Source organism: Leopardus geoffroyi, chromosome C3 (assembly GCF_018350155.1).
Source record: "Leopardus geoffroyi isolate Oge1 chromosome C3, O.geoffroyi_Oge1_pat1.0, whole genome shotgun sequence".
Lineage (NCBI taxonomy): Eukaryota > Metazoa > Chordata > Mammalia > Carnivora > Felidae > Leopardus > Leopardus geoffroyi.
The window spans coordinates 54844127-54856680 of NC_059338.1; the positions used below are offsets into that span (position 1 = coordinate 54844127).

A 12554-nucleotide genomic window follows, 5' to 3' on the forward strand; every position below is an offset into this window, starting at 1 on the left:
CTTTCCCACCCCATCCAGGGCTCCCACCTCCCAGACAGGACAGAACTGGGGAGGAAGTACACGTGCTGCAGGTGGAACGTGGGCCCAGGGGCATTTATGCACTCCATAACCAAAACCCCTGCATCAGGCTCCAGATCCATCCAGTGGGAAGTGGAGAAGATGTATTGGCTGAAAGGACTCATGGTGGCTGACTATGTGTGTCTCTAACAAACACATCCCACAGAACACCCATCCTAAGCACTCACAAGCAAGGAGACCTATTAACTTAGCAACATGAGAAATGGAGAAACTTTGAACAAAAACTCTATGAGTGATGTAAATTGTGGGAGAATGGAAATAATGATCTATTCGTCTTAATGAAGAATGTTTATTACCAAAGAGGAAAGGAAAGTATTCCTGGTATTGATACACTGTTTAGGTAATAAGAAACAACCCTCTTTGGTCTACCCTCCACATTACAAAGACATTTTAACTTGGTGACTGTGATTTGAGCACACTCATACCTGGATGAGGGTTTCTTACTTGTTTGCATGAACCTTAGCCCTGTTGAAGAGGGTAGTGAATTCTCAGGTTCCTTTCTCCTTTGCTTAGAGGAGGAGGCAGGCAGCATGCAGAGTAGGGGTCGATAAGCACTTCTTCAATTTTTCCTAGTAGGTCGAGACAGAAAACTATTCTGACCCCTGGCAATTTCCACAGGACACCACCGGTGTGCTTTTCTATGCAAGATGCATCATCATATTGCAGAATTTCTGTTTGCAAGCCACCCCCAACTTAATCCAGGACCCTCTTTTTCCCCTCTGAGAGCCAAATACATTGAAAACACTCAGTTCTGCCCTGCCTGTGTGTACAAAGAGAGCCAAGAGCGTACTGCCACAAGTGTGCTGGAAACAACTCCTATTGGTCATGAAAGCTGATGGTTAAATTTTTAGAAAATTGATAAGCTTGTTGTTAAGCTTTAAAATGGCCACGTGTGGGGCACCTGGGTGGCTCAATTGGTTGTGTATCCAACTTCAGATCAGGTCATAATCTCAGTGCGTGGGTTTGAGCCCCGCATCGGGCTCTGGGCTGACAGCTCAGAGCCTGGAGCCTGTTTTGCTTTCTGTGTCTCCCTCTCTTTCTGCCCCTCCCCCGATCCCCACCCTCAAAAATAAATAAACATTAAAAAAATGATTTTTAAATGGCCATGTGTGAGGTGCCTGGGGGCTCAGTCAGTTTAGCGTCTGACTTTGGCTCAGGTCATGATCTTGCAGTTTGTGGGTTCCAGCCCCACATTGGGCTCTGCATTGACAGTGGGGGGCCTGCTTGGGATTCTCTCTCTTTCCCTCTCTCTCTGCCTCTCCCCACTCATGCTTTTTCTCTCTCACACGAAATAAATAAACTTTAAAAAGTTTTAAAAATAAAATGGCCATGTGCGGAGTATTTACACCATTGGCAAATTCTACAAAAATTTTTTTCCCTTTGAGAACTGAAAATAAGAGACCATGATTCCTTCTCTGGACATGCCATGCATTCACAATTTTTTTTCAGCTAAAGTTGGTGAACATCTACTAAACAACAGATCTTGTAGTAGTTATAAGAGCCCTAATGATAGGTGATACATGATCTCTGGATCAGAGAGACCTCATTGAACCACTCCCTGACCATCCTTCTACTTACTGCTAAGACAGATGAGAAGCTTTGGGTCTATCTGCACTTGAGATTGAAATAATTTTTTTTTAACCTTATTTATTTATTTTGAGAGAGAGAGAGAGGGAGAGAGAGAGGGAAAGAGAACAATCAGGGTAGGGGCAGAGAGAGAAGGAGAGAGAGAGGAGAAGGAGAGAAGGAGAAGGAGAGGAGAGCCCGAGGCAGGGCTTGAACTCACAAACCATGAGATCATGACCTGAGCCAAAATCAAGAGTTGGACACTCAACTGACTGAGCCACCCAGGAGATCCAAGATTGAAATATTCTGAAATCTCTCCCATTTGTCATGATCAAACATCCTAACAAAGGTATTTCAGAAGCTTGTAAGCAATTCATCTGAAAATGAAATCTTTACTAAATGACAGAAAAAATCAAGCCCCTATCTCTTTAGAAATACTTTTCTTCCTCTATCTCTATCTCTTTTCCTAACTTTTCTTCCTCTATCTCTTTTCCTAACTTTTACCCTGCATCCACGCCAAAGAAAGGAACATAGTACAGAAATTCCCTTGGGTAGTGCAAGGCATTTGCTTTTGCTAGAACCTTCCGGATTTCTGGGAACAGGTTCATAGATATTTCATAAATGCTACTAATCTTTTGTTTATTTTTTAAATCTTGTTCAAATATACGATTTTCTCATCATTATCTTGCCTCCTGTTCCAGTTGAATTCCATGGTTGTGTCCAGAATGAAAAATGCCAAAGGAAAAAATAGACTGACTTGAGTTACGACAGCCTAGTTCACCTGTGGCTGGAGCTGGTCTGACCCCCTGGTTCTGCTGAGTGACCTTGAGCTATCACTTTCCCAATAAGTGTGCAACAGGATGGCATTTCTAACCACAGGAACATTTAAAGGATTAGCTGTGGCCCCCGAGGCTTTTTAGAAAAGGTAAAGGCAATTAATTCTTACTTATCCAGTACTGGATAGTTTAAAAGACAGACTCTGCATTGTCTAGATTATGGAAAGCCTTGGATCCCTTACTTCTAAGAACCATAATCAGCTTAAAAAGGCTTGAAACTGTGAGTGCTCAGAATTTCCTGTTGAGGATCGGCGCTGACGCTGTGGTTGCTCCCAGGAAATGAAGCAGGGTCGGGTAACAGCCTCAAAGACCTGGGTCACGGAGAATGTGACTCCTGACAACATTCCCTTAAGGGGAACTTGAGAATGGAAAACAATAAAGGAGAATCCTGGGCCCTCACGTGTGAGGGTACAGAAGTGGGGTGAGAGGTAAGGGCATTACATAATTTTGTTTTCTCTATTTCCATCTCTCGTGCCTTCAGTTCTTTATCTCTGCTGATCTTTCTAGGATATTTCATTTGTAAGCCTCCTCTATTATAAAGATACTGAGCATTTTTTGGAATACCTTCTCTGGGATACATGCTGGAGATACTCTGAAGAACAAGATGTTTCTTCCTCGACAAGGAGCACACAATCCTTGGTTGGTGGGGGGAGCAGGGGAGGTGGGGAAGAGAAGCCAAGATGGAAACGTGATGCACTAGAACTCGGGGATTGTGGGAGGGGTCCCTAAGCCACGCTAATCATGGTAGTGGGGGAGCTCCCTGGAAGAGGTGGGATCGGGGCTAATTTAGGGACAAGTAGCCACGATCCAGGCAAGTGAATGGAGAAACAATATTTCGAGCAGAAGAGAGAGAAAATGTGTAGAGATGTAAAGGAACAAAATACTTCGAGGAGCTCTAGGTAAAACTGGAGCTTAGGGTTTGATCAGGGAGGAGTGGTAGGAGATAAGTAAGTAGAGGCCAGCCCTGGAATGTTCTGTAGGACATGCTAAAGGACTTGCAATTTAGCTAGGGGAATAACGAGGAACCAGTGAAGTATTTTAGCAGTATTTAGCCTTATTACAGCTGTGACTTAGAAAGCATTTTAAAATAAGAATAATAAGATTCATTGATAGTTGCTGAGCACTTATGATGTGCCAGGCAAATTTGGGGTATTTTTCTTGATGTGACGCATGTCAGTGCCACAACAGTCTTGGCTCAAAGCCACATGGCAGCAGTAAGGTGTAGTGTCAAGATACAAATCCAGCCAGGACACCACCAGAGACTCTGTTTTCAGCTGCCAAGCCACAAACATATCTTATATTGCTTTTTTTCAGTCACAAATACAATGTAATTCTCATTGTTTATCTTCTTCTTGTTTTTCAACCTGAAGCCAGTTTACCCCAGCAATCCCCATGCATATGCAAGGGGTCTCTCCTTTTGAGAAACCCCAGATTTCTATTACATAAGGCCTAGGGAGTTTACAAATTGGAGGGAATGCACAGAGAAGTCCACATTGACTAGACTTTTTGCCCTTCTATGGTGATCACATAGTTCCTCAGTGAAGATAACTCTGCAAGACATTTTCCCATTGTTTCAATCGCAAGTTTTGCTGGGAATCCCCAGGAATGCCTAGCCTACGCTCAGTTTCTAGATCCCAGAATAAGTTTGGGGCCAGTTTTTTTAGAACCAAATTCCTTGTTAACGAGGAGCACAATTAAGAAAAATCAAATCAGAGTTAAATGAGGGATAGTTAAAAAAAAAGCAAAAAGGATTTCTTTCATTCCTAGAGGGCCAACCTCGTACCTTTAGGAAGGCTCAGATTATGCACAGCACCTGAGATATGTTTGCAAATAATCAAACGTTACTTTTATTCCGTCATCAACCCAAATTACCAAGTACCTGCTATGTGCCAGACACCATGCTGGCTAGCGATACAGAGATGGTTAAGTCGTGGTTTCCTCCTTCGTGCCTAATAGAGTTGCTCAAAGTCAGTCACTGATACTCGTACAATGTGGGTGTTTATCGTCTTCATTTCCCTGAATACCTCCATCTCCTCCGTGATTCTTGCCACATGCATCTTTTGACTTGTAGGACATCCTAAAACACATCTTCCCCTGAAATGGTCCAATTCTACACAGCTACTCTGGTCCAGGGAGATGAGAGATGGCTCCTGATGTGGGTCATCTGACTAAACCAGTTCTCACCAATCCATTACTTAACTTTCCCATTTGACTAACAAATGACTAGGCACACTCTAGCCTGTGATGTTAAGGCCTATTTGGGAGTTGTTGGGCTATGGTCATTTTCTTTCTTTCTTTCTTTTTTTAAGTTTATTTAATTTATTTTTTTTTAGTAATCTCTACACCTAACATGGGGCTCAAACTCCCAATCCCACGATCAAAAGTCACATGCTCTTCCAGCTGAGCCAGCCAGATGCCTTGGGCTGTGGCTATTTTCTAAAGGGAAAGGTGAAGAGTTTTGATTTCAAGTCATCAGGGAAGAATCACTATTACTTTAAGCACCGAACATGGAAATATCTCTAGAAGAAATGTCAGCCCTTCGGAAAATCTCTGAAAAACCCAGCTATGTGATCATAAATCCATTCCATCCCTTTCCGAAACATACAAATTTCTCCTTGGGAAATTGTAAGTTTTAAGGGCCTAAATGCAATGCCTGAGGATCAGTTGTCATGGAAACAAAGCTAGGGCATGAATAACTCATTCAGTCTCGTACCCCCTTTCCCACCAGGCGCTGCTCTGGGGGATATGCTGGGCAGACAGCCGCAGAGCAAAAGGGACAGTGTGTGATCGGAGAGTCCCGGATCAGAAATCTTTATCTCTCGGTATTTTTGGGGAGAGCCTATCGTTCTCATTTGTGAATGGTGGAAGACATGGAGAGCTGAGAGGAAGTGAACTTTCAAATTCATTTTACATTAATTTTTCATTAACTCCATTAACAGCACTCTTCTCCTGTTTTCTCTCTCTTTTCTTTCTTTCCTTCTGTCCATCTACTCTGCTTATTTCCTACTTCATCCTGGCCATCCCCAGGCAGTGTCATATTGACCTCTTTTCCAGACGCCCAAGGGTTGACAAACCAGTTCCCCAAGTATCACCTTCACCTCCACAGTCATCACTAACTGTAAGTGACAGGTGAGCCTTATGAACTGTACAGACAGCATGTGCCTTGTGCAAAGAAAACGAGGGCAGCCTTGTCAAAGAGATGCCAGTTTCTGCTGCTCCTAGACACAGCCTTTCATTCAGACTCTCTGAGGAGATCATTGACAGCATTTTTGTGTAGTGCAGCAGTTGAGGACACCAGCTTTTACAGGTATCAGAGTTTAGCCACCTTTGTTTCACAAGCGGCTAACCAGGGTCTAGTACAGTGACAGGACCTGATGAGCGAGTATGGTATTGCCCACTGAGCCCCACCCAGCCTTTAAAAACTGTGTCTCTCTCCTCCCACCACTTTATCTTTATGGAGTTCTTATTTAATCTTACCCCAGTGGTCATAACTGATTGCTTGATGATAAGATTCCTTTCCAAGTTGGGTTAGGTGCCTTGTCCTGGATTTTGGGGCTTGGAATTACAGTGGCTAACAACTGTGAAGGTAAATATTAGAAGATGCGTGTAGTTATTATTATACCATTACGCATGTAGTGGTAAAAGATTTCCACCACATGGAAATAGATGGTCTGCAACAGCAGAGGGCGAGAGACAACACCCAGGAAGAAAGAGATGGAGAAAGAATCCACACCGTATTAGGTCCCTGCCTTCAATGGTTCCTGAGGTCTGTTGTATCTCTGGCCTTTTTGTGGTTTGGTTGCTCTGGGAGAAAACCCAGGATCCTTCAAGTGTGCTTCCATTTTTTCTTAAGGTATACATTGAATTTTTGTCACCTGCAATCAAAAGGATCTTGACTATTCCCTGGAATTTAGCAGCACTCTGTAAATGTTTGCTGAGTGATGAATGTGCAGATTTTCAGACTCCAAATTCAGAACGCCATAAGACTTGAAGATGTTAGAAAGGCCCTTTGGTTTATCTCTCATTCTGGGTGCCAATTCACAGGCACCCCAGCCAGGGAGAAAGTGCTCTTGGTTTTAAAGCCCACTGGAAGAAGATTTTATAAAGTCCCTAATGATTTAACAAAACAGATGAAAAGAATGTGGATAATCATGACATCTTGAACATCTCCTTTTCCCTTAAATTTCTGTATTCCATTCCTAGTCTCGACGATTTTCCACTTCTCATTTTTAAGCTATTATTTTAAATCTTTAATTCTTTCATCTCTTTCAATTTTTCATACCATCTAAAATCTATTTGATTTCCCAAACTTTTTTTTTTTTGGTTGGTTAATAATATCACATTTATCATTGTCCCCTGATGATTAGCCTTCTCCCTTTTCCAGAGAATTCAAGCAGCTCATCATTAAGAGACATATGATGTACACTGTTCCATCCAGCAGACATTTACTGAGAGCCTTGTATAAAGCAGGCACTATGCTAAAGGCTGGGATATAGAAATATTACAACTAGATCCCTCGTGAAAAGAAATTACTTAAAGTCTAGTCTAAACCTGATAATAGAATTTCATTTGTCTGAGATTGAAATTATTACAGCTATTGTCCTTATTTTCTTCACTGATTCATTCACTGTTCAGTCATTCAGCACACAGGTTTGAGTTTCTATTCGGGGCTGGGTACTGTCCTGGCTCTGGGTTTATGAAGTCGAACAATGTTTCTATATTCTGGTGGGAGGACAGAAAGCAAGCACATGCACAATTAACTAATTATTTCAGACGATGATGGATAGTGATAATTGTTATGACTAAAAGGAGCAGAATAAAGGATTAAGCATCCTGGGTTGTAGGTAGGCTATTATAGATGATGAGATAAGCAAGGGGTCTTCTCTGAGGAGGTGGCATTTAAACAGAGACCTGAGTTACACAAAAGGTTGAGCCATGCAAAGATCTAATGTGATAGCAGCCCTGCCAGATGGCCCAAGGAATTGGACTGGATGGTCTCTGGGGTTCCTTTCAGCAGAAAAACTTAGAATTCTACCCTTTCTGCCTAGTTTCTCTTTTACAACGGTTTTTATGTTTCCTCTCAAAACCTTTACCAACATGCATAACTTCTGGTTGTAGAGCCCAGAATTAGTCCCTAGGGAGGTTCTGTCAATAATTACGACTCCTGGCCCCAGCGGCTTATGATACCATCTAGCCCTCCCTCATTTCAGAAAGAGCCCAAGATGCCAGACAGAGACAGGTTCTGATCTTTCAGGGAAAAAGAAATGGTTTTGGGGAGCACTAGATAGCATCCTGGTGCCATGGTTAATATGCTATGTAAACCTTAATTTCTCCATCTGTAATTTAAAAAAAATTTTTTTTAATGTTTATTTATTTTTGAGACAGAGAGAGATAGAGCATGAACGGGGGAGGGTTAGAGAAAGGGAGACACAGACTCTGAAGCAGGCTCCAGGCTCTGAGAGGTCAGCACAGAGCCCAACGTGGGGCTTAAACTCACGGACTGTGAGATCATGACCTGAGCCGAAGTAGGATGCTTAACCGACTGAGCCACCCAGGCGCCCCTCTCCATCTGTAATTTTGAAGTGGTCACAGTATACACAATATTGTCTTTATAATTTAAATTCATAAGAAAGAGATCAGAGGCCAAATTCCTATGCAACGAAGTCTACCAGATGCCTGGTGTCCTTTGGTCGCATTAGAAATGTACTGACTTTGACTAATGCTAGATTAGGTGGGCCGTCACACGGGCTTTGTGAACCTTGGTTCTGAAGATTTACTTTTGCTTCCGCCACTCACCCTGATACCACTTCAGATTAAATTCTCAGATTGAGAACATTTGAGCCACACTAGTCGTGTGAACTTCGACCACTTGTGTGAGTGCCAGCTTGTAGTTTAACTTCTCAGATGAGATGTTTCTCACCCTTTCTCCACCAGTGCCACGACAGAAACATGCCAGATTGTTTTTGCTGTCTCTCCCTGTTTGGCGAGTTTATTTCTCATTTACCTCGATAGTGAAGGTATAGCCCCCTTTTTAAAAAAGTATATTTATTTATTTTGACAGAGAGAGAGAGAGAGAGCGCAGGAGGGGCAGAGAAAGAGGGAGAGAGAAAGAATCCCAAGCAGGCTCTGCACGGTCAGCATGCAGCCCGATGTGGGGATTGAGCTCATGAACTGTGAGATCATGACCTGAGCCGACATCAAGAGTTGGGCACTTAACCAACTGAGCCACCCAGGCACCCCTGAAGGCATAGCCCTTAGATGTCTCAGCTTTATGTAGGGGTCCCCCCATTTGATTCCTCATCCTGGACATTTTTTTCTTAATTAGTGCATAAAATAATGGCACATTTTTAATTGATGGCATTCTAGATTGAGTAGCATCTAGTAATCAATTAGAAAGCCTAGACCTTTGGGAATAAAATGCAAGATGGGTATGTGGAATGAGGGTGGCACAGAGGGAGAAAGCCACTGAAAAGGGACATGGGAACAAACAAAGAGACTAATTCATCATCTACACTCAGAGAAGAATCAGAATCTGACTTCACTGATAGAGCACTGTGATTATTGGCTACCGTTTGGGGCCTGAATGCCTGAGGATGTGCTATGACACCAGTGAGACCTTGGACCTTAGGGTAGCACATCAGAGTCCCAAGCACAGCTAGGAGAGGGGATCCAAGAGTTTACACTCTTATGGTTCATTGGGGGGGGGGGGGGGGGCAAGTTCTTTTTCTGAAAGAAAGGTGACTGGGAGCCCTTGCCCATCATTTATTTATTCTTTATCTCCCCTACTATCTGTAAATTCCAGCAAGGGCAGGCACTTTAGCTTTCTTCTACATCAGTGTCTTCCAATGCCTAGACACGTCTCTGACTTATACTCGGGGCTTAACAAATATAGGTCACTGTTGGCACCTGCTAGAGGTGATGCAGGGGCTCAGGCCTGTGTTCGCAGTGACAGGCCCAAAGCAAACAGGCAGAGGTACAGAGACGCTAGAAGTAGGAGCCAAGATGTGAAGCCAAGTGGGTCAGAAAGGAGAGGAGCTGATGTGTGAGGAGTAGAGCAGGCAGAGGAAAGGATACTGGAGGAGCGCCCTGAGCTAGAGAGCAGGCTTCTCTTCAGTCTTCCTTGTGGTCCCTGAGCCTCTGGTGTGGGTGTGCTGAGGCCAGGGAGAAAAGCGAGCACGGGGCGAGTAGCCAGGTTGCAGGCAACACAAGAAGATACATTTTTAAGATGCTGCCCATGAAATTCCTAAACCATAAATTTTTTTTTTTTTTTACAAAATGTCTTATAGTAAAAGCAACTCAGAGACAAAGCAGTAGAATGCTCAGGTGCCCATGGGCTTGGCTCCACCTAGGCTCCTTTCTCTCCCACATCAGAGGTATCTATTTCTCATCCTCGCCTCTGCTCCTCGTCACCAAACTTCCTTCTTTCTGCAACTCATTGCAGTCCCAATTCTTCTGGAGCCCCCAGTGCTGTGACTAGCTTACTAGCATCTTAATTATATCTGGTAACTCTTTTTCACTCCTTTCCTGTTGGACTTCCCTGTGTTATCTGGCACCCCCTGGGAACCTCCTATTTCCTAAAACTCTGCCCTTGGTCTCTGGGACACTTTCTCCTGGTTTCTTCTCAGTTTAATTGTCAACCTTCTCTTTCTAATCCTTTGTTGACATTCTCCAAGCCTACCCACTTGGGTCCCTCTCTTTACACACTGCAGCACAACACCGTCTCCTTGAATTATCTCATCGATATCATTAGCTTCAAATACCACCGTCGGACTGTTGACTCCTAGAAATGAACCTCCAGTCTAGTCTCTCTTCATAGGGTCCAACTGTATATTCAGCTAGAAGTTAAAAAGATTTGCCAACCTTGCCTGGATTTTTCCAAAAGCCTCTACCTGGTCTCCCTCCAACTGGTCTTTCCTCCTTCCACTCAGCTGTTTGTTTCTCAAACCCAGTTCTGGTCATGTTTTTCTTCAGCCTGCTGAGTAAGTATTGCACATCCACATAATATCATAGCTGGTATTTTGTACGTGCCTTTATGATTACACCTATCATATGGTGTTGTAATGCTTTGTCTGCATATCTGTCTCTCTCATTAGACTGTGAGTTCTAACTAAAAACTATTATCTATAAATCATCTTTGTAAGGCTTCCATGAAGCATAGAGTCTGGTATGTTTTAGGAACTCAAAGAATGAATGAAATAGTTAATGAATGAAAGCAAATGTTGGGTTGGGCTGAGATCCCTTCTTGTTAAACATTAACTCCTTTTAAAACCAACACTGCCACATTTCTTACTTCTTTGTCAGCTCCTTAATACATTATCCCTGTTGACTCTTGTGTAATATTCTACAAGTGGAGACACAGAAAACCTTAGACCAGCTTTGGAAGGGAATCTCTAAGCATAGAAAGAACCCTAACTAAAAGCATTCCAAGCACAGTTTCAGATCCGTCAGGTCATACTACGTTTACAGCTAGTTAATAACTAATATTTACTGAGAGCTATGTGCTCAGGTGCTGTACATAATCACTCCACTTAATCCTTACAGCAACCCTATGTGGTAGGTACACTAGCACCATCTTGATGGATGTACCGTCTTATCCATTCTTGTGCCCTGGTACCATCATGTACCAAGATGGAAGTACCATCCCAAGGGAACTCCACCAACATGAGCGCAGTGCCCATGCTTGTATCCGCTATGGTTCATCCCCCAGTAGAGGCTGCCCCTTTGCAGTAGCTTTAAATTTAGCTTATGGACATTTGTTCTAGGAAACCCTGTAGCTCAGGCTAGAGACCCCTTCCTCTCTCCTGTGCATACCTCCATCACAGCACTTCTAACATGTCATTGTGATTATCTGTCAGCCTACCTCTACTGTCCAGTTAGATCACAAACTTCTCAAGGACAAAAAATGATTATATTAATAGTTGTATCTACAGCACCCAACGTGATGCCTGTTGCTTGGTACGTTTTCAAAAAATATTTATTGAATTAAAGTAAATCAAATGGAAAAAAGCCCTAAGCTAACTGATGGCCCTAGGGGGCACAGAGGCCTGCTCCCAGAACTGGACACCTTCTATTTCTCTTCTGTTTCTCAATATTGAAACTGATGCCCTCTTTGTTTAACATAAAAATTTTACAGCCCCTCTGATAATCACTAATATGCAAAAGATAACAGTTTTTAGCTACAGTCCAGTTTCTGCACATCCTCACCAGCTAAAAAGACTTTATTCAGATTGACTTTCATTATTTTCTACTATTAACGTAGTTATGTTTGTTTTAAATGCATATGTATATATGCAAAATATTTCAATATTGAATGCAACTTCTTCAAAAAAATTTTTTAAATGTTTATTTTTGAAAATTAAAAATAGATCTACCCTATGACCCAGCAATAGCACTGCTAGGAATTTATCCAAGGGATACAAGAGTGTTGATGCATAGGGGCACTTATTCCTACTTTCAACAGTAGCCAAATTATGGAAAGGGCCTAAATAAATGTCCATCAACTGATGAATGGATAAAGAAATTGTGGTTTATATACACAGCGGAATACTACGTGGCAATGAGAAAGAATGAAATATGGCCTTTTGTAGCAACATGGATGGAACTGGAGAGTGTTATGCTAGGTGAAATAAGCCATACAGAGAAATACAGATACCATATGTTTTCACTCCTATGTGGATCCTGAGAAACTTAACAGAAGTCCATGGGGAGGGGAAGAAAAAAAAAAGGTTAGAGAGGGAGGGAGCCAAACCATGAGAGACACTTAAAAACTGAGAACAAACTGAGGGTTGATGGGGGGGTGGGAGGGCGGGGAAGGTGGGTGATGGGTATTGAGGAGGGCACCTGTTGGGATGAGCACTGGGTGTTGTATGGAAACCAATTTGACAATAAATTTCATATTACAATAAATAAATAAATAAATAAATAAATAAATAAATAAATGTTTATTTTTGAGAGGGGGGAGGGGCAGAGAGAGAGGGAGACAGAGGATTCAAAGCAGACTCTGCACTGAGAGTGGAGAGCCTGATGTGGGGCTCAACCTCACCAACTGTGAGATCATGAACTGAGCTGAAGTCA

At 42.6% G+C, this 12554-nt stretch overlaps 1 protein-coding gene across 1 annotated transcript in view; it reads right to left on the reverse strand.

Annotated features, from left to right (window-relative positions):
* Positions 1 to 353: 353 nt before the first annotated feature.
* CC3H1orf105 (chromosome C3 C1orf105 homolog) overlaps positions 354 to 12554 on the reverse strand; it is a 55493-nt gene continuing 43292 nt past the window's right edge. Inside the window, exon 8 of the mRNA XM_045452921.1 lies at positions 354 to 647. Within this exon, the coding sequence (XP_045308877.1) occupies positions 538 to 647 (110 nt within the window). The 3' untranslated portion in view covers positions 354 to 537. The remainder of the gene's footprint in view (positions 648 to 12554) is intronic.